General features: G+C 46.2%; 1 protein-coding gene across 1 annotated transcript in view; it reads left to right on the top strand.

Annotated features, from left to right (window-relative positions):
- CRCT1 (cysteine rich C-terminal 1) overlaps positions 1 to 15,999 on the top strand; it is a 239,033-nt gene extending 223,034 nt beyond the window's left edge. The window contains exons 2-3 of the mRNA XM_085023111.1: positions 9,248 to 9,328; positions 15,292 to 15,999. Of these exons, the coding sequence (XP_084879237.1) occupies positions 15,319 to 15,666 (348 nt within the window). The 5' untranslated portion in view covers positions 9,248 to 9,328; positions 15,292 to 15,318 and the 3' untranslated portion in view covers positions 15,667 to 15,999. The remainder of the gene's footprint in view (positions 1 to 9,247; positions 9,329 to 15,291) is intronic.
- Positions 16,000 to 22,363: the final 6,364 nt, after the last annotated feature.

Raw genomic sequence — 22,363 nt, 5'->3', positions numbered from 1 at the left:
AGTCTCAGAATAACTCAAGCAGGACTTGACATCCCTCTGTTTATTTAAAAGGGATCCAGAATCGCCAAGGTTTCAAGTCTCCTGTTTGCAGACATCCCAGGGAGACCAAGGCAGCATGCTGGGGAGGAGTGGCTTCAGTCAGTTTCCGCAGAATCAGGCTGAGTCAAGGTCAGAGCATGCTCTGCAGCAGCTATGACAGCTCTGTGGGCCTCCTCCCTCCCTAACCATGACGACGAGCTCTCATTCCTTCATTCTTCACTCAACAAGTATCTGCTGAAGGCTGTAAGCTCAGTATTGGATCCTTGAGGACAGAGTGACGACAGCATAAGGCATCTACCCCAAGGAACTCTTGGTGTAGAAGCAGGGATAAGACTTTCAGGAAGTCTCACTCCTCCTGGGCGTTTGTTATGTGCCTCTTGTGATCTCCTCAGGGTCATGGGCAGAACACCCAGACCTTAATGTAAAGGGTCTCAGAACCCAACAGGGGAAGCCAATCAGGAGCACAGGGCACACAGGGGCACCATCAGAGACGTGCTGCATTACAGGGATCTCCTGATCAGGTCCCATCTGGGCAGGTGTTTCAGAGGACAGTCCTGGGAAGCAGGTGTGTGTGTGGGGGGCAGAGCACCTTCTAGGCAGAGGGTGCGATAAAACACGCTCAGGGATGGTGATAATTTGACGTGGTTGGAGTGTCCCTACGGTGCAGGGGAGACAAGCCTGGGGAGGTACGAGTTGCCAAAGTACGAGGAATTCAGGCACCATTTGGAGAGAATTGAATTTTGTTTCCCCTTGGGGGTAGTAGGGAGCTATTGAGGTTTAAATAGGTCCAGATTTGCATTTTAGACTGATTGGGAGGGTCTGAGGAAAGAGGGCAGAAGAACTGGGAAAGCTGGGTGTGTCCCTGGATGTGGGTTGAAGAAGAAGGAGACACTAGGATGACTCTGGGTCTTGGGTCTTGGGGTCATTTACTGAGGGGATTGAGGGGGCTGGTGGGGAGGTAGGGATGGAGGTAGTGATGGTGGGTTCTGTGCACATCAATTGCTGTCAACTGTGGAATATGGTTTATGTCATCAGTGGGTTGGGATAAAGACTAGGTAGTTGAGGAGTTCCCTGGTGGTCTAGGGGTGAAGGATTCAACGTTGTCACTGCTGTGGCTTGGGTTTGATCGCCAGCCTGGGAACTTCCACATGCTGCAGCAACAACAAAAGATTAGTAGTTGGGAGAGAAGCCCTCACATGCTGGTGATGAGGAGCCCTATGGTGGAGGATTTAACAGTGAGAGGGTCTGCATATTGAGACAGAGGCAGAGGGCACAGAGGCTGAGTAGAGGGGAGCAGGAAGGGGTTCGAGAAACTGAATGCCCTGGAAAGAGCAATTTGTGGCCCTAGGATAGAGATGGTCATATTCCCAGATCACTCTTGGGATCTTGGCGGAAAAGACAAAGGCACAGGAAACGTTTGGTTGTTTGTCTTTAAGCATCTGGTAAATTGCTCAGACTCCTCTCGCATGACTCAGGCACACTCCACCTGTCTGCCAGAGCCGGGAGCACGACGGAGAAGACTCAGGAAGTCTTGGCACTCAGGGCGGGGAGAGTCGGGGCTGCGGTGGGCATGGGTGGCTGAGGGCATATTGGAGGCCAAGAGGGAGGAGGGGCAGCGCCAACTTACAGTTGCAAATCCTAGTTGCCCGCATGTATGGGTGTCTTTCCTCTTTGTTACAAGTGAGATTCGCTTCCTCCCTTATTATTTTTTATCTGTCAATGGAATCTCCGCTACTTGAAGCTGAATGACGTGTAACGAAGAATTGTATTTGTCACTCATTTCCCATCTCAGTTCCTTTCTTTCTTTCCTTCTTTTCCTCTTTTTTCCCTCATCCCTCCTCTCTCTCTGTCTTCCTTCCCCATTTGCCGCGGGTCACCATGTACCCAGTCTGGAGCTCGGTCCCAGGTCTACAGTCAAACTAAATTTCTTCAAACCCTGAGTGTGAATATCATCGGTTGAGCTTTGAGATCTTAAGAGATAGTGTCTTTGGGTGGAGAGAATCTTTTTTCCCCAGATATGGGTGAGGGCCTGTCTCTGGAGGGGTCATTTCCATTCAATAAACATTGGGTTCCTTTTGTGTGCAGATCATGGGGTGAGGCAGCCCGTCCTCAGTCCCCAGCTGAGGTCAAGCGTTGGAACCATGCGGTTCCCTGGGCCTCTGGCTCTAAGACAGACTCTCTCTCTCTCTCTCTCTTTTTTTTTTTTTGGTCTTTTTAGGGCCGTACCCACAGCATAGGGAAGTTCCCAAGCTAGGGGTCTAATCAGGGCTGTCGCCACCGGCCTACGTCAGAGCCACAGCAACTCAGGATCCAAACTGCATCTGCAACCTACACCACAGCTCATGGCAACGCCGGATCCTTAACCCACTGAGCAAGGCCAGGGATCGAACCCATGTCCTCATGGATGCTAGTGGGGTTCGTTAACCACTGAGCCATGGCAGGAACTCCTCTAAGGCAGATTCTTGTTTGGACCAGGATGCCCCCTGTCTTCCAGCTGGCTCCTTTCAGTACGCCACCCAGGGGTACCTGTGTTCTCCCAGCTTTAGGAATTTAATAGAAAGGTAACAAACATACAGTTCTGGCTTCCAAGGGTTCATGATCTTGAGGATAAATGACATCCACATATCCAGCAGCGCAGTGCTGGCAGGGTGTGACGAAGCATCTGGGAAAGTGAGTCTCACAGGGAGGGCTTCTGGGGACCAGGCGGGCAGGGAGCTGGCATCTGAGCTGCAGCTGGAGGAGCAGGGGGATGGTGCTCGGAGCCCCAGGAGCGAGGACCGTGTGTAACTCTCTCTCTCTGCCTAAAGCACCAAGCAGGTACCTGGTGCTTAGTAGAAACTCAAAACCTCTGCAAAAGTGATTGAATAGAAGCATCAAACGCCATCTTTGCGAAGCCTTTTCTGATACTTTCAGTGAGTTTAGTATCTCTGTGCTAAGTTACATGTTTTATCATCCAAGGCCTGAGTACTTATTTGTAGGAAAATTAGAAAAGGACAGTTAAGAAAAAGGAAAAAAGAAATGCTCATAACCCCTCACCTAGAAGTACTTGCTTGTTGTCATTTTAATGCAGATCCATCCAGACTTTTTTTTCTGTTTACTTACAAGTGTTGTGTATAAACATACAGATATATTTGGAGAGATATAAATGGAATCACCCTATTGCTTATGCTTTCGTAACTTGTTAGAAATGTAAAAACAAACAAACAAACGAACAAACAAAATGCTCTAATTAAGCTTTGCTCCATATGCATCAGTCTGCCCCTATTATAGCTCACAGGGACAACTCAGTGGGCAGTGATAGTGGCTTTGCTCTGTCTCTCCACTGCCTAGCACAGGCCTGGCTCCCTCTAGGTCCTCAGTGTAAGTTATGGAGTGGAAAAAATTCCCTGCTGAAGACATTCCTCTGATGATGGCAAACATGGGCAGATGAAGTAGCCACGAGGGACAGCCCAGCATCCTGGAGTCTCACGTGTTACGCAGCCCCACCAGACACAAGACAGATGTCTGTCGCTCTGCGGCCAGCTTCTCCTGCTGGAAGAACAATGTGCCTCAGTGCATGTGCTTCCAGGGGCCTCCTTGGCTATTTTTACTTCTCTGGGTCCCCACCCTGGAAATTTACTTACACTCCAAGAGGAGGAATCCTCCTTTCTCTGCTTACTCACTCGGGGGAGGCTCCCACAGCATCCCCGCCTCCAGGAGCCAGCTATGGAAATGCTCCCGGTGGAGGAGATAACACGGCAGCTGGCCAAGAGCCCCAGGAGGCGTGAGCTCTTGGATCAGGAATCCATGAGCAGGCAGAGCTAGGCTGGCTCAGAACTTGGAGGTGAGGCTCCTCCAGGAAGCGCTACGTGCACCTGAGGGCCCCGGGCTGCTCCGTGAGTCAGACTCGGGTGTCCCTGCTTCACCCGCGAGTCTAGTGTTCATTTCTTGGAGGTGGGGGCGCCCAGGCAGGAAAGATGATTGCTCTGCGGGTTGAGACCAGAACTGCTAGAGGGTTCTTCTCCCAAGCACTCCAATCACTTGGGACAACAGAAAGCCCTATTTTAAGGCTGTGTGGCACTATCTTTGCAGAGGAGGAGTATTTAAGGTTTGCTTATGGGCACTTTTGTTATTGAGATACAATTGCCATGTAACATTATGTAAGTAAAGGTATACAAAGTGTTGATTTGATACATGTATGTATTGTAATATGATGACCACTGGAGCTTTAGCTAACACCTCTGTTACGTCACATAATTACCATTATTATTTTTTGTGGTGAGAACATTTAAGATCTAGTCTCCTAGCAACTTTGAAGTATACAGTACAATACAGTGGACTAGTTCATGTCACTACGCTGTGCAGTGGATTTTCAGAACTTATTCATCTTCTAGGTGCAAGTTTATACTCTTTCACCATATTTCCCAAATTTTCCCACCACCCCAGCTCCTAGTAACCACCATTCTACTCTCTGTTTCTGTGAGCTTAGCTTTTTTGGATTCCACATGTAGGTGACATTTTATGTATTTGCTTTCTCTTTCTGACATCTTAGTATAATGCCCTTAGGATTTGTTCATGTCACAAATGGAAGGATCTCCTTCTTTCTCATGGCCATATAATATTCCATTGCAGATATATATGTATATATCTGCCACATTTTCTTTATCTATTCATCTGTTGATGGATACCTAGGTTGTTTCCATATCTTTGATATTGTGAATAATGCTGTGAGGAACATGGGAAGGCAAACATATTTTTGATATCCTTTTTTCATTTCCTTTGGCTGTACACCCAGATGTGAGATTGCTAGATCATATGGTAGTTCTATTTTTAATTTTTTGAGGAACTTTCATACTGTTTTCCACAGTGGCAGGACCAATTTACATTCCTACCAACAGTGCACAAGGGTTCCTTCCTTGCAAACACTTGTTATTTTTCGCTTGTTTTTTGGTATAATAACCATTCTAACAAGTGTGAAGTAATATCTCTTTATCATTTGGATTTGCATTTTCCTAATGATTACTGATGTTGAACATCTTTTCATGAACCTGTTGGCCATTTAGAAGTTTTCTTTGGAAAAATGTCTATTCAGTTCCTTGGGCTATTTTTAAATCAGATTTTGTTGTCATTAAGTTGTGAGATTTTTCTATATTTTGAATATAAACCCAACACATGGTTTGCAAGTATTTTCTCCCTTCTCTTAGGTTGCCTTTTCATTTTGTTGATGGTTTCCTTTGCTATGCAGAAGCTCTTTAGTTTGGTGTAATCCCACTTGTTTTGTTGCTTATACTTTTGACATTATATCCAAAAAATTACTGCCAAGACCAACATCAAGGAAGCTTCTTCCCTATCGTTTCTTCTGGGAGTCTTATGCTTAAGTCTAATCCATTTTAACATAATTTTTGTGAGTGGTATAAGACAGAGGCCCAAAGTCACTTTTCTGCATGTGGTTAACTAACTGTTGCTGTGTTCTAATCCCCTGGGGACCCTTGGCCTGTCCACACTTCTCTGACAGGATGCACAGAGACCAGGATAAAGAGCGCTGTGATTTGAAGAACAAGAATGATACCTAGAGCCCAAAGATCTCGGATCAAAGCCAGGAATCTTCTCTAAACTGCGTGACCTTAGTCAAATTGCTTGGCCTCTCTGAGCATTGATTTTTCTCTTTGAATAACAGGGTAATAATCATCTGTTCTGCCCAATAATGTTATGAAGATTCAAATAAAAGCATGAATGCAAACACCTTATAAACAGTAAAATGTTCTCTATGGGGGAAAGGATCAGAAGTCCTTTTTCTTGGGTGTTCCCTTCATGGTACAGCAGTTAACAATCCCGACTAGGATCCATGAGGATTCGGGTTTGATCCCTGGCCTCGCTCAGTGGTTTAGGGATCTGGTGTTGCTGTGGCTTTGGTGTAGACTGGCAGCTATAGCTCCAATTTGACCTCTAGCTTGGGAACCTCCATAAGCTTCAGGTATGGCCCTAAAAAGCAAAAAAAAAAAAAAAAAAAAAAAAAGTCCTTTTTCTTGAGAAGAGGCACAGCTAGTGTCTTGACAATTCAAATAGGCCCAAAGTGGTAGCAACCTGTTCACTTACTCTATGGAATTTGTCAAGCCCTGATCCAGGAAACAGATACCTGGGAGTTATAAAACCAGAAGAGGTTGCTCTACCAACAGTCCTGACATCTATGGGTTTCCACTGGTCCCTGACTGCTATTAATAAAGACAATCACAATAGTGACAAGAATAGCTTCTGACCTGCCATGTCCCGGCAGGGCTTTACGGGCATTGTTTCAAGGAATCCTCATAAAGGCCCTATGAGATGGGCACTGCTATTACCCCCACTTTGTGGATAAGGAAACAGGTTCAGAGAGGTCATACAGGAGTGAACGCATAAGCCCAGGCTGCATCTTTGTTTATGAGCCCTTTGGCCAAAGCCATCCTGTCAAACTCAGACAAGTAAGCCTTTGATTCTAAACATCAATGGACATAATTTTAATAAATTTGAGCTCACTTTAAATAATTAAACCATGTTCTGAAACTTATGTTTTTTTTAATTTATTTAAATTTTTTTCCTTTTTCATGCCTGCACCTGTGGCAGATGGAAGCTCCTAGGCTAGGGTTCGAATCGGAGCTGCAGTTGCCAGTCTACACCACAGCCACAGCGACACCAGGTCTGAGCGCATCTGAGAACCACCCTGCAGACTGTGGCAAGGCAAGATCCTTAACTCACTGAGTGAGGTCAGGGATCAAACCCACATCCTCAAGAGACAATGTCAAGTTCTTAAGGTGCTGAGCCACAGTGAGAACCCCTGAAACTTATTTTTTTAAATCTTGATGTGTGGATTAGTTTCCCAGTAATTCTGTAATAAATTATGACAAACTTGGTGACTTAAGACCAGTTCGATAGATCAGAAATCCAACATGGGTCTTACTAGGCTAACATCAAGGTGTTAGCAGAGCTGTGTTTCTCCCAGAGGCTCTAGGGAACCCATTTCCTTGCTGTTTCCAGATTCTGGAGGCTGCTCACATTCCTTAGCTTATGGCCATTTTCAGAGTGCGTCACCCCAACCTCTGCTTCTGTTGTTATACCTCTTCTTCTCTCTAACACCAACCCTCTTGCCTCCCTCTTAAAAAAAGATTTATTGGGGAGTTCCCATTGTGGCTCAAAGGGTTAAGGACCCAATGTTGTCTCTGTGAAGATGCAGGTCCAATCCCTGGCCTCACTCTGTGGGTTAAGGATCTGGCATTCCCATGAACTGCAGTGTTGGTTGCAGGTGCGGTTCAGATAGGGAGTTGCTGTGGCTGTGACGTCGGCCTCAGCTGAAGCTTTGATTCAGATCCTATCCCAGAAACTTCCATATGCTGCAGGTGCAACCATATAAAAAAAAATAAAGATTTACTGGGCCCACTTGAATAATCCAAGACAATTTCCCCATCTCGAAATCCTTAAGCTTATCACATCTGCAAAGTCCTTTTTGCTATATAAGGCAACACATTCCCAGGTTCTGGGAATTGGGATATGGCCGTATTTGTTGGGAGAAGCATCTCTCTACTCTGGTGAATAGGGCAATAGCACAGAGTGAAAATAAGACACATAAATAATCAAATTGTCTTCTCAATGTTAAACTCCAAAATCGGCACGTAGCGGATGAGAGCAGCACTCTGCAAAGCCCGCCTGCAGAGGGGCCTCCCAGGCTAGGATCGAGCAGAGGGAGGCTTGGTCTACAAAGGAGCACAGAGGCAGGGCAGCCAGGTGGCAGATGTTTTCAGCACCATCCAAATCGCTCTGGGGCTGGAGACATTCAGATGGCCTGATGGGAAGATCTAGTTTTGTTCACCATCAAAGCCTGTGGACATTATGCAATCCCACCTCACCAAGCATCTCCAGGTTATGACTTGGCTTCTTTGAGAAGTTTTCCTGCCAGAAGAGAATATCCACATTAGGGCAATGATTGATACTCCTGTTTCTCTTTGTAACTTGATGTCATCAGTCTCTTGTGAATTAGCTGCAGTGACTCAGCACCACCAGGACTGATAAGCGCAAAAGTATGAACAGGGTTGAGTTTCTGGGCCAAGGAAAGGCCATCAAGGCAGTGCCACCTGGGGGAGGGTTCCGGGGCCGATGAGCTGGCCCAACCCTGGTGAAGCCAGACACTGCCTTTCAGGCATTAGGTACTCGATTCCTGGTTACTTAGATCAACTAGCAGTAAGGATTATGTCCAGCTTTTCTAAATATGAGATTCAGACAATGATTCACCATGTTTACTCCTATTTTTAACAGGGAAATTAAAAATAAAGAAGTTTTTAACAGGGAAATTAAACATAAAGTTTGCTAAAAAAAAAAAATCACAAGAAGAAATATTCCAGAGGGGCAGTGCTGTGATGGAGAGAGGGCTGAGAGCAGGATTTGAATACTAGCTCAGCCTCTAAGTCCCTGCGTGATCCAGGACCAGTCTCTTTCCATCTATGAACCTCAGTTTCATCATCTGTAGGGTAAAGGGCATGGTCTGAATCAGCATTTCTCAACGGGACTGCACATCAGACCCACCCAGAGAACTTCTGGGAGCTGTCCATGCCCAGGCATTTCCGGGCTTGAGAACCACTGTCTCTGAATGAGCCAAAGTCCTTTCCACATCTTCCATCATCTCATGAAAAGTCTTGGATTTGTCAAGGAAAATCTAGGGTCAGATTTATCGAAGGCACCCATTCTCCTTACTGAATAGCAAATTCAACTGAACAAGGAAATGGAAATTGAGAGTCTACTACCTACAAAGCACTAAACTAGACACCTTAGGGGTGCCCGCACTCAAAGACCTTACAGTGTGTCAGCTAGGGGGCCTTGTACCCAAATAATAATAGGTAAAAGGGATGGGGGTTGTTCCTTTTAAAATTCAACATGCTCATGTATTAAATGAAAAATTCCTTTTTTTTTTTTGCTTTTTTTTGGGTGGGGGCTGCTCCCATGGCATATGGAGGTTCCCAGGCTAGGTGTTGAGTCAGAGCTGTAGCGGCTGGCCTACACCACAGCCACAGCAACTCAGGATCTGAGCCGCATCTGGGACCCACATCACAGCTCACGGCAATGCCAGATCCTTAACCCACTGAGTGAGGCCAGGGATCGAACCTGCATCCTCGTGGATCCTAGTTGGGTTCATTAACTGCTGAGCCACAAAGGGAACTCCCTAAATGAATAATTCCTGTAACATCTATTTGGCTTCTTTCCCCAGAATCCAGAGCCTGTGTTATATTATACTTCTTAGCAAGAAGGGATAAGATGAATCCCCTGAAGCCGAGTTCTGGAAGCCAAAGTAAGCTACCCCCTCACTGGTGGTCTTTATTAAACATTTAGAAGTGGTGTGACATGGGGTTTCACTTTTAGTATTCATTGAGTGTTCTTTATGTGCCAGGCACTGTTCCAAGAATTTTATGGATGGTAGTCATTGAATCTGCAAGTGATCCTATGAGATAAATACTATTTCCTTCCTCATATCCCAGATGAGGCCAGCGAGACAGAGAGCCCATGTCAATTTCCCAAGGTCGAATGCGGAGCTGGGACCAGAGGCTGGTTCTAGAGATCATGCTCCCAACTACTTATAAATGGATTCTGTGTGCTTCATGAAATGTTCTGTGTCTGCCCACAGTAATGCCTCCAAACGATAAATGACAACATGGGAAATGTTTATGTCAAAACGTGAGGTGAGACGTTAGATAAACTCTCATAAAAGTGCTTTATCAAAGATTGTTTAAAGGCAGAACAAAACAATATTACTAAAAAATTACGCACAGTGAGAAAGACTGGAATAAAATTTTCAAAAGAGAGGCTGGAGGAAGAGAGCAAAGTGTTGAAAATATTCAGAGGATGGGATGACAAATGAACTTGAAATTCTTCCTGTTTGTAGTTTTTCATACTGATGACTTGAAATCTCATTCCCCAGTTTTTCTGTGAGAAAACATGAGAACTAAACTCTGATTTGCAAACAATAGTTTTGGATTCAAAAGCTGGCACATCAGTAATTTGAAATTTAAAAGACATAACAGACATGGTGGTCCACAAGTCCCATTGACAGAAGAGTATCCACAATAATAAGATTATTTTTAAACTAGCATTTTGGACTAACAGTCCCTGGCATTGTTTTAAGAACATTGCAATTCCTTATATAGTGGGCTAGAAAGTTTTAGCCTCTTTTTATGGTAATGATTAAGTAACTTACCTGAGTTGGTGAAGCTGGGAACTGATGCCTGTCTCTCTGTCCAGCTTAGAGCTGAGGTGTCATATGTTTCTCTCCGTCTTATTGCTTCTCACTGCAGTTTTCATTGTGAATATGCCATATTTTTTCTACCCTTTCAGCTAAATAGACTTTGATGACTTTCCTGGGGACCAAACTTGGCCTCAGAAGACCGTTTGTAGGGTTCCTGCGTGGGCTTTGCAAAAACCCCATGTTCCCCATCCCCACCCCTGTCCCAGCAAGTCATTTATACAGAAAGGATCCTCCCAAGTTGGATGCTCTTTTCTTAAGGATGACCAGAATGCATGCCTTACTTCTGGCAACTTCCATCTGAGTCTAGTTCTCCCACTCCACCCTCAGCATACATCTGGTCCTGCCACCTTACCGAGGGATGGCCAAAGATGCCTTCTTTAGGATCCCATGTGGAAAGAGAAGCCAATCCCAGACTTCTGCCATTTCAAAGGATTGTTAGCGCTGAATCAGTGCTATTGGTGCGTTCTTTTGGTGGTTCAAGTTCACATAAGGGGAGAAGCCCAACCACCCACACCATCTACATTAGACCTGCCTAAAATAGCCTCATTGAGACAGGAAGATGTAGATGGTCCAGGCTACAGCATCATCTAAGAATGAAAAAGTCACATGAGATTGGTGACTTGGGCTTAGCAATTTAGGTTGGATTTCTATCTTTATTCCAAAAAGGTCCACTTGATTTCCATGTTGGGAATTTCCCCGATTCCCTAAACCAAAGAGAAGAGAGAATTTCTCTTCATCCCAGAAGACTAGAACCCTCCTGGCTGAGCTTAGGAAATAGGGAGCATAGCAGAGCTGCCTGTGAGACTGACAGGCATCGTGTGCAATCTGCAAAGCCCATCTGTATCTTGGAGGCCAGCAGTTCTCAGGGGCTCTTCCTGTGGGTTAATGCTTGACATGCTTATGGAGGGAGGAATTGGGTCTCTGGGAAGTGAGTGGAAGGTAGTCACCTGGGCTCCTTGTGAAGATGCTATCAGCATCCCGCACATGGTCTGCATCTCCTGATGCCAGGTCAGAGCTCAACCTGTATAAAAGGCAGAAGATTCTGATAGCACCTCAGTCCACTTGCCTCCTGGGTGATCCGCTCAAGTGCTGAATCAGGTAAAGTGTATCCTGATGACCAGGAGGGACTCTTGGTGCTGGTGCTTTGGGCAGAGAAGCCCTTGATGGAGGCTGAGGACAATCTTGAAGAAAGACAAGGAGAAAAGCAGATTTGGAAGTAAGGGTTACTCTGGAAGTGGAGGGGGAATTAGGGGAAGGAAAAGAAGCACTGGCATCTTTTTGACATTGCAAAAAAAAAAAAATCATCATTTGAAATCATGGAGTTCCTAGGTTGAAACCATGTGCATATTTCTTATAACTCATTTGGGGAGATTGGGGTTCAAAAATCATCATAGAGGAGAAATTTTGTGAATCCTTAGTTCAATTTTATTTATTTTTATTATTTTATTATTTTTTGCCTTTTCTGGGGCTGCTCCCTCAGCATGTGGAGGTTCCCAGGCTAGGGGTCTAATTGGAGTTGTAGCCGCCGGCCTACAGCCACAGCCACAGCAACTCAGGATCCGGCCCATGTCTGCGATCTACACCACAGCTCACGGCAACGCTGGATCCTTAACCTACTGAGCAAGGGCAGGGATCGAACCCCGCAACCTCATGGTTCCTAGTCGGATTCATTAACCACTGCGCCACGATGGGAACTCCCCTTCCCTTCTTTTAAAGGCAGGGGAACACTTCAAACATCAACTGGGGAAACAGATTTTGAAACCAAAGCTACTTAGACCTCTGGGAAACAATATTCCCTTTCAAGATCTGAAGGGGAGAACTTTGAGCTTGAAGGAAAGAATCACGTCTAAGACTCTGACACAAGCTTCACATGAGAAGCATCGGGAACAGGATTTCAGAGACGAGATGGTGGTACCAGAAAGGTCATGGTGAGAGGATGCTGGGAGGGTTTCCTTCAAGTATGGATGACAATTGAGAAAAAAACTTGATATCCTAGTCATGGGCAATAAGATCGCCCAAAGATGTTCATTCTGAGCTCCAATGGCTGGACATCTTTACTTTTCTGATTATTATAATCCTAGGTGCTTCCATCAGCTGACTGAGAGGAAAGCTGATGGGGGTTAGTTTCTAGGGGAGTGAGTTAAGGAGGCGGGTTTGGAGTGTCTGAGCCCATTTCCCCTGGCTCCTGAAAGCCTGAGTTTGGGTCAGAGCAGGGAACCAGGAAGGACAACCCCCTCTGCCAAAGACCTTCTCTATGTGGTTGGTTCGTGTGTGGGAGTCTGTGTGTCTGTGTCTGTGTGTCTGTGTGTGGATGGAGGTGGGAGTCCAGAAGACTTTGGTCACTGTGTTGGGTTTTCTGCTTACTTTAGGAATAAATTCCTTCGGGAAAGACTCAAAAAAGTTTGCAATAGAAATGATCATTCTGAATCGGTCTTTTATGTTCAGGAAGAACAGTGAGGCTTTCCTTTGATAAGAGTTAACAGTGATGGCTACAGCCAGTTAGTGTGTGAGGCTACAGCCAGTCCATTTAATGAGCATGTATTTGCCCAAATCATCTCCCAGGGGAGAGCCTGTTACTTCATTACTTCCTTCTCTTTTCCAATATTGACCTCACCTCTTGAATATCTCATTGGTACTCACCAACAGGTGGCCCTTGGAACATGCAACCTGTTAATCAGGCTCTAAAGCCATGTTAAATGTGACTGGTATCTTTTGCGACTTACCTTTCCTTGTTGGCTCCCTCATGCCACTCCCAGCTCACTCACTCTCAAACCGATGCCTCACCATTGATTCTTGAATTCTTAGCCTTGGATGTTTCTCTGTCTCTCTTTATTTTTATTTAAAAAAATTTTTTTAGGGCTGCACCCTCAGCATGTGGAGGTTCCCAGGCCAGGGGTCGAATTGGAGCTGCACCCTCTGGCCTAGGCCACAGCCACAACCACACTAGATCCAAGCTGCCTCTATGACCTATACCACAGCTCATGGCAACACCGGATCTTTAACCCACTGAGTGAAGCCAGGGATCAAACCTGCATCCTCATGGATACTAGTCGGATTCATTTTTGCTGAGCCACCGTGGGAACTCCCCATATTTCTGTTTGATCCCACATTCCTGCTTGATTAAGAAGCAGTTCTGAAACCAACTGACCTCCAAAGTCTCCCCCAATTCTTAAAAGTTAGTTATTATAAAGGCACCATTTTTCATGGACACTTTGGACCTTGGGAAAGCTCTCCTTTCCTCCCTCCCTCCACCTTCCTTCCTGGCCTCCCTTCCTTCCTTCCTTCCCTCCCTCCCTCCTTCCTTTTCTTCTCATTGGGGAGCGGCCTCAGGGAGAATCTCTCTCCCAAGGGGGGTTGTGATGGGGTCAGGAACCGAGAGTCTCACAAGCTGGCTTGGTACTTGGCACTTGGACCAGCATCCAGCACAAGTCTTTCTCTTGAGCCCACCAGGGCCGAACGGAGGAATGGTCACCTGACTCTATTCGCAACTCTTCTCTTAATACCGAAAGAAACTGCCACTGAGATCCCCAAAGGCACAGCCCCATCATCATCTTCACTCAAAGACCCATCTGGAAGCATCTGGATGAAACCCAGCAGACTTTTTGCATAGCCTGTGACCTTCCCTGAGGGCCCAAGAGATGTGAACCAGGATAACAAGCGCACTACAAACTACCATCTAGATGACTACACAGGGAAGGATGTGTGAACAAAAGTGTGTGTGTGTGTGTGTGTGTGTGTACACTATAGAAAAGGAAAAAGAGAATAGGTCCCAAGAAAGGGCCTGGCTCACTCCTCACTTGAGTCCCCATGCCTGGTCTTAGTCCTCATACAGCCCTCCCAGCTATGGACAGTGTCCTGTTTGGAAAGCAAACATGCCACAGCAATCCTGGCACCTCTGCGAGGTGATTTGTATACCCACGTGCACCACCTACGGTACTACCTGAGTGATGAATGACTCTGGGATGTGAGTGTCAGCTGAGCATGTCTGTTGGGAAATGGGCCCCTCCCAAGTGCCAGCGCCTACCTGCCATCTTATAAAAGGTTCTCTGGCTGGACACTGCTCAGTTCACTGCCTAGCAGGTGGCGCATTCCAGTTGGAAAACTGACCGAGTCTTCCTTTGGTGCCAGGGTCTGGTAAGTCTCCATGTGGAAACTGGAGGGGGAGGATGGGAAGAGCTGAAGGCAGAAGGGAGGAGAAGGCAGAACTCAGGCAGATGCAGAAGGAGAGCCCTGGAAAGTGCCTGAAGCTTCAAGTGAGCCGACCTTGCCCGGAATCAATAAGGACACGGAGGCTAGACTGCGGGTGGGGGTGACGCTGCAAGTTTCCAGCAGAGAGGTGACTGGAACCTAGGTCTTTGGCTCCCTGGGCTAGGATGTATTTCCATTCTCTGCACCACTCTCTTCTCCCTTGTGGTTGTGGTGAAGGAGAGGCACGGGCTGGAAAGAATGAGCATGCTTATGGAATCTGTGGATTCTTTAGACCCGGGTGGCTGGGACAGGTGGATGCATGTGTGATTTGCTTTGATTTCCCCACCGAGGAAGTGTTTATGCAACGCCAATAATTAGGGGCAATCACTTGAAGGTCTCTGGCCACAGTGGAATGGGGGAGGGGAAAAGAGCCAAGAGACGATATTGGACTGGATCTTATAGGAAAACTGCCACAAAACATCCTCTTTCTTTTCCACTGTGGAGAACTGGGGTGTCCGTACTCTAGTCGGAGAAAACGGAAAACCATTGACTCTTGGCATAGACTGTTTCCCGGTCTATGCAGGCTTAATTCAGTGGAACTCACTCACTGGAATACCTCCTGTTTGGGGTTTGTTCCTTTGCCTCTCCTCTTTCTTGGTGTGTGTGTGTGTGTGTGTGTGTGTGTGTGTGTGTGTGTGTGTGTGTGTGTGTATTTTCCTTCCTTGCATCAGGCAGGCTCACTTGCTCAGAGTCAAACCTCAAAAGCCCGGAAGAGGAATTGGAATGCAACAGTGCTGGCATGTGAAAAGCTGCTTTTCTTCCAGGTTGGAGAACGTGTGACCAACTTCGAGATGTCCTCCCAGCAGAGCTCCGCTAAAGGCTTTTCCAAGGGCTCGTCGCAGGGCTCGGCTCCGTGCCCAGCCCCCACGCCCGCCCCCACGCCCGCCCCCTCGTCCTCCTGCTGCGGCTCCGGCTGCTGCGGGGACTCCGGCTGCTGCGGGGACTCCGGCTGCTGCGGGGACTCCGGCTGCTGCGGCTGCTGCGGCGACTCGGGCTGCTGCGGCTCCAGCTCCACCAGCTGCTGCTGCTTTCCCAGGAGGCGCCGCCGAGGGGGCAGGCGCGGCTGCTGCTGCTGCAGGGACAGCAGCCAGGGGTCCCAGTACTCTAGCAGCACCTCCGGTTGCTGTGGCGGCTGCTGAGGCCACGGCCAAGGCCGCCCCACACCTGTGTGAGAGCCGCTCCCACCCCGTGCCTCCGCCTTTCGACGCCTCGCCCATCCCCGTGGGATGGGGCCTCAGAGTTTGCTTCCCTTAAAGCTTGGGTGTTCAGACACCCACCCTATTCTCAGCCTCGTCAAACTCCCTGACCCCCGTGTGCTTTTTCTCCTCGGGAACCAGAAAGCCATGGGTGGGACACTGGACTCTACCTACTGTCTGCAGGGGCTTGCACACAGTAGGTGCTGAATAAATGGCCTACTGATTCGATTGCCCTTTGAAGACATGTCATAATAAAGCTTCTACCTCCTGAGAACACTCCTTTTCCTTTTTTGTTCTTGCATTTGTGTATTTATTATCCTGTTCTGCTACACCATCCACTCAGCTCTGGCTTGGCATATTTGGAAAAGGCAGGAAGCTAAAATTCATGTGTGAGCAGAGAGCAGCTTCTTGGTACTTAACCATGGTAGCAGAAATGGCATAGAGGGCCTGGCAGTGTTCGGAGGACTTCATGTGACCTGCGTTGTCTCACAATGACTCAGTGAGGTAGGTGCTGCTACCCCCATTTTACAGACGAGAAACTGAGGTCAAGGAGCTTGCGCAAAGGCACTCAACCCGTGCATGATGGACAAGCCAGGGCTCAGGCTCCCAACTCTTCTGCTTGGTCCACAGAAGCCTTCCCGAGCCTTGCCATGAGGTGCTCACCTCCTACCCATCAGAGCCAGGCAGCTGCCTGGCAAAGGCTGAGCTCTGCAATTTTTAGGGGCTTCGGAATCAGACGAGCTGAGATAATTTTTATTGCAGAGGATTACCAGCCCCCTGTTTTGCTTGCTGGGTAAGGGAACTTTTCTAGTTGGACAGTCCGGGAGATTGGGAACCTCCCCCTCCTGGCCTTATGCCTGCAGCTAAGATCAATGGGGAGGCATGAGTTTCCAGGACTCTGCAGGGTGAGAAGGACCAGGCTCAGAAATGTGAGAACGTCATTCTCTAGAGGTGGTGGTTGTGGTGGGGTCATCCTGAGTGGCTCAGAAACCCTGACCTGCAGGTGTAGATCTTACCCGCTCATTTCAGGAAGGAGCAAGGGAACAGTGTCCTCTGCACTGGTGTCTGCTGGGTGCACCAGTAATAATAATAGTGCAAATAGCTACCGTTTATTGGGCATCTATTTTGTTCCTCCTTCTTCCTTGGGCACAAGGTTAGGCATTTTACATACTTTATCTCATTTAATCCTCACAATGATCTTAAAATATAGACAGGAATTTCCTTTTTTTTTTTTGCTTTTTAAGGCTGCAGGTGTGGCATATGGAAGTTCTCAGGCTAGAGGTCAAATCAGAGCTATAGCCACCGGCCTACACCTCAGCCACAACAACACCAGATCTGAGCCATGTCTGTGACCTACACAGCAGCTCGCAGCAATGCCAGGTCCTTAACACATTGAGCAAGGCCAGGGATCAAACACCAGCCCTCATGGATACTAGTCCAGGTCGTTACTGCTGAGCCATAGTGGGAACTCCAAATTTCCGTATTTTTTGTATGTGATAGAACTGGGGCTCAGAGAGTTTCAGTGACCAGGCTAAAGTTGCACAGCTAGGCCAGGGCTCCTGATGGTGAGTGAGGGAGATGAGATTGGAACCAGGGTCTGTCTGACCACATAATCCATGTTCTCAGACTCATATTCTACTTATTTACAAATCACCACCACCCAGGGGAGGGGACTCTTGGGCCTCTGCAAACATACCCAGGCTCTTAGCAAATGGAAGCTTGGTTTCTTGGCTGCTGCTCCATCAATGACCCACTGACTGGTAAGCTCTGTCATGGCGTCCACCCAGCAAAAGGTATTTGCTCTGGGGCAAGATCAGAATTGTTCCATTGATTCATCCAGGATGTTTAAAGTTGAGGCCAGATGACCCCTGTCAGGGAGGCTCTGAAAGGACGTCCTTCTCTGACTGGGAGGGGCCCTTATTTCCATCTCTGAGATCCTGTAAGTCCCAGTGGGAGGTGATTTGTGGAAATTGTTTACAAACAGATGACATCACCCCAGACCTACCTCTCCCACATCAGTGGTGTGTGTAGTGGCAACAAGCCCTGGGACTTGGTGGAAGGGTGGAGTGTGATGGGAGAACTGCCTGACTCAGAACAGACAAATAGGGAAGCCAACCTGATGGTGGAGGTGGGGGTGGGGTGGGGTGACCCTTAATCAGGGAGCTGAAGCCTGAGTTTTGGGAAGGAAAAATAGTGACTCACCAAGAGACACGTGCATCTGAAGGGGAGGATTCATCCTTGTCCACGAGGCACTTTGATGTGCAGCAAATGGCTGAGTGTAAGATGGTGGTACTGCCAGATTCAAGTACCCCTGACCCCCAGCAGGTCATGGCAGGAAGACTTTAATGAGAAAAGATTTGGGCATTCTAGTTTTATTACAGAAGCCTAGAAAGTTACTTCAGATGAAATAGAGCTCTCTGTTCATGGCTCCTCAGCCTTTTCTGACTTCTAGCAGCAGGTAAAGCTGTATGCGTGGCATAGGCATGCCCTCTCAGGTGATGGCAGTCACCCTTGGGAATGCTGGTTCTGAGCAGAATTGGCCATGTGAAGTCTTACTCAAAAGTTGTCACCCAGTACACTGGGACAGGAAGAATCAGGTTTCTTATTATCTTTGGAGAATAAGGCAGTATTATTAGTAAAAAAAGTGACAGCATAGAAGAATGTATTTTATTTATAATGGCTCCAGTTCCTGTCTAAATTGTGTTATTATAGTAATAAAACTAGTAACTAATATTTATATAGAACTTAGTGGTTAATGAGATGTTTTCACATATCTCTTTCACAATTCTGTGAGACAGTATTTAATTTCTGTTTAACAGATTGAGAGAGGCTCTGAGAGCTTAAGTGACCCACCTGAAGGTTATCAGAAGTGGCCATCTCTGATTGAATCAGGTTTTCTAGCGCTTTCCAAGAAAGCTAAGAGCTACCTCTTCTTAATCTGTACACTGAAATAATTGAGTAATGCCACCCAATTAATTATTTAGGGACAGTATTTATTTATCACTTATTTATCATTGCATTCCTAGCACCTAGAACTGTGCCAGGTTCATATCAGAGGTTAATAAATTAATGGATGCTAATTAGTGTATTGTGTGTAAAGTATTATGCTAAACAATTCTGGGAGATGCACAAAAGTATGTGTTGACCTCAAAGAGATCATAGTCTGATTTGAGAAACAGGGTAAATAATCATATGAGATATAAATGAAAACATCACATTCAAATACATACAACACACACAAATACAAGAACCATCACAAACAGAAAATGGCATAGACAAGCACTCTGGAGAGTCAACTGAATTTAGACAAAGGTTTGTCATAGGACTTCAGATTAGGGCAAGTTCCTGTGGATTGGATTATTCACAAGACTTCCTGGGAGGAGAAATATGAGCTGGGTCTGAAGAATGGAGATACTTCGGAGAGGCAGACATTCATCTGTTTACGTATATACTGAACTCCGTCAGATGCTCTCTGTGATGCTGGGACAGGATGAAGGATGCCACCAACACCCTGTTTGTGTTCTTCATGGACCTCATCTTCTGGGACAAAGGCAGACAAGAAATCAAGCAGGAAAATCAGATTATTTCACATGGCGAAAAGTGCTGGGATGTTGGAGTTATGGTTGTGGCTCAGCGGAAATGATTCTGACTAGAATTCATGAGGACACAGGTTCGATCCATGGTCTCGCTCAGTGGGTTAAGGATCTGTAGTTGCTGTGAGCTGTGGTGTAGGTCGCAGACGCTGCTCGGATCCTGCGTTGCTGTGGTGTAGGCCAGTGGCTACTGCTCCAATTCGACCCCTAGCCTGGGAACCTCCATATGCTGAGGGTGCTGCCCTGAAAAGACAAAAAAATAAAATAAAATAAAATAAAGAATATAGAGGTATAGACATGAACCGAAAGTGTATGGGGATTTTAGATGGGAACATGCAAATCTTCTCCGAGGAAGGACTATTTGAGCAAAAAAGGTGGGAATCATTTCACAGAGCCCATAATTATGGGGTTCCTACCTCACTGGCAGCTGAGGCTACAGATGGTTAAGGGGTGCACACAGTTAATTGGCCCCATTAAAGACTTTTACTACTAGGGAAATAGCTTAGAATTCCAGGTACGTGGCATACAAATTTGACAGTGAGATTACTCATTATTTCACTTAATCCTCACAAATCTCCCACAAGTTAGGGTTTTAGTTTTTTTTTTTTTTCCTCAATTTTTTTGGATAAAATATTGAGATCTAGGGAGTTCCTGCTGTGGCGCAGCAGAAACGAATCCAGCTAGTATCCATGAGGATGCGGGTTCGACTTGTGGCCTCTCTCAGTGGGTCAGGGATCCGAGGTTGCCGTGAGCTGCAGTGTAGGTCGAAGATGTGGCTCGGATTCTGGCACTGCTGTGGCTGTGGTCTAGGTTGGCAGCTGTAGCTGATTTCACTCCTAGCCTGGGAACTTCCATATGCCCCAGTTCTGCCCAAAAAAGAAAAAAAAAATTGGGGATCTAGCTCTGTTAGGGAGCTGTTAGGTCATTCCAAATCTGTACAGTTTGTAATTGGTAGAACAGGATTTTGAACCGTTGTTTGTTTGAATCCAAAACCCATGTTTGGAATACTGCACTCTAATATGCTTTTGGGGGGAGAAGGGGAGTAGTTTCAAGATTGAACAGAGGGAGGAGAAAGGTGATCAGGGTGGAGTTGGTGGTGTAGAGACACCACAAGACATTTCCTTAGAGAGGAGAGATGAGGCCAGATGATGGATAGGTTTGGTCGCCAACTCAAGAAGTGGAAACTATATCATATTTGTGGCTTGTGATGGCAGGAAAATGGTTTTGAAGGACGTATTTTAGAAAGCTAGAAGTTGGTCTACATAACACCTAGAGTGCTCTCTGACATGACCCTAAAACTGATTAGGCAGTGGTGATTAGGATGCTCTGGAGGATGAAGTGAATGGGAAAAACATGGTCCATCACCGTGAGAAGGTGCAATGAATGGCCCAGGCTTGAGATGAGGATCTGAGCTCAGCACACAATGGTGGGTAAGGAAAGGAAATGACAGATATCAGAAGCATTTGTCCAGAAGGAAGAAGACGTGTCAGACCTGGGTGATGTATTGGGACTTCAAAAGAGGAAGCAACTGGGGTGTCTCTGAGGCTTTGTGGCTGGTGCTTGGGAAAAGGTGATACCATTGACAAAACAGAGAAGTCAGGAGACAGGAGCTGTGGGAAGAGGAGTGATGTGAGTTTGGTTCAGGACATGTTGGGTTTGAGGTGCTAGTAAAACATGACCATGAGGTGGGATGTGGGGGCTTGAGATGTAGATACAGGATCCCTGAAAATTTATATAAACACATAAAAATAAGTTATCCCGAGGTGAGCATCAAGTCCTTGGGAATGAATGTTGTCCCACCACCTCAGTGAAAGTTATCAAGAAAGCAGACCTGGTTTGTCTGTCTTATTCATTACATTCCTCAGTGTAAAGAACAGAGATGAGTCCATAGAAAATGCTCAGTCAATATGTGTTGGGTGAATGAGTGAATGAATGAATGAAGGGGCAAAGAGAAAGTCCAAGAGTTGAGCAGAGGGGACAATTGAGCAGGTAGGGGGGAAACTGAGTTCCAAGGGAAGAGAGCAAAGGTAAAGTCAGAGAAATTATTCAGAGATTTGGACTAGACAATTCGAAATACTATTTTTGGGTCTTAGATTCTCAAAATCCAGGTGGAGGAGAATCCGTGCAGTGCAGGATTGGAGAAGTTAAGGATGTTGTCCAAATCAGGTTAATTCCACAGGACCTTTCTTCCTATTGCAAGATCCATCTGGGACTTTTTAAATCGTTGAACAGTTACAATAAGAGATTCCATCTGGAGGGATAGCAGTTTCATCTCAATTAAAATGGAACAGGTTGAACAGGAAAACTGGCATTCATATTGAGTGAGGAAGACACCCTGTCTAATGACGCTGGAAAAGAGAAGAATGATTAGGCCCTGATGAATCTGAAATATGTCAGCTTGCCTCAGAATGTGTGATAGTCCAACCTTGAAAAGCAAGTATCTCCTCTTCTCGTGTAGATATTGCATCAGAGCAAGAGCTATGATGACCAATGTATCTCATTTAATGATGTGTTTTACTCTTAAGAATATGTTAGATCTACTGCCAATAATGTAACTATATCAGCTCTGCATGTTTGGAAACTTAGTTTGTGGTGCTTAAAGGCTATTCTTCTGTGAATATGAAATGTGATTACATGTACCTAAAAGTCAGGAATTAACCTTCTCCCTCTATGCCCCACGCCCATCCAGTGATTTTTCTATTCATTCATAAAGGCAATCGTTCATTCATCAAAACCTTATGAGATCCTACTGTATTGAGAACTATATCCAGTCTCTTGGGACAGAAGATGATGGAAGGTAAGATGAAAAAAAGAATGTTTATGTATGTGTGACTGGGTCACTTTGCTGTACAGCAGAAATTGGCATAACACTATAAATCAACTACAATAAAAAAGAAAGAAAAAGAAATAAAGCACATTAAAAAAACTTATCGATCCACTTACTACAGGCTAGGTACTGTATGATTCAAGCACGTAACTCCAGTAGTTCAACGGGAGAGTCAAATGTCATAACACAGTGTGATAAGGCTTGAAGTCAGCACCACCCA

The sequence above is a fragment of the Sus scrofa genome, chromosome 4, assembly GCF_054392235.1.
Source record: "Sus scrofa isolate SSC_HxYL_T2T_F1_AM1 chromosome 4, Sscrofa_HxYL_maternal_Yorkshire_Landrace_v2.0, whole genome shotgun sequence".
Taxonomy (NCBI): domain Eukaryota; kingdom Metazoa; phylum Chordata; class Mammalia; order Artiodactyla; family Suidae; genus Sus; species Sus scrofa.
This window is presented reverse-complemented; position numbering and strand designations above follow the sequence as displayed.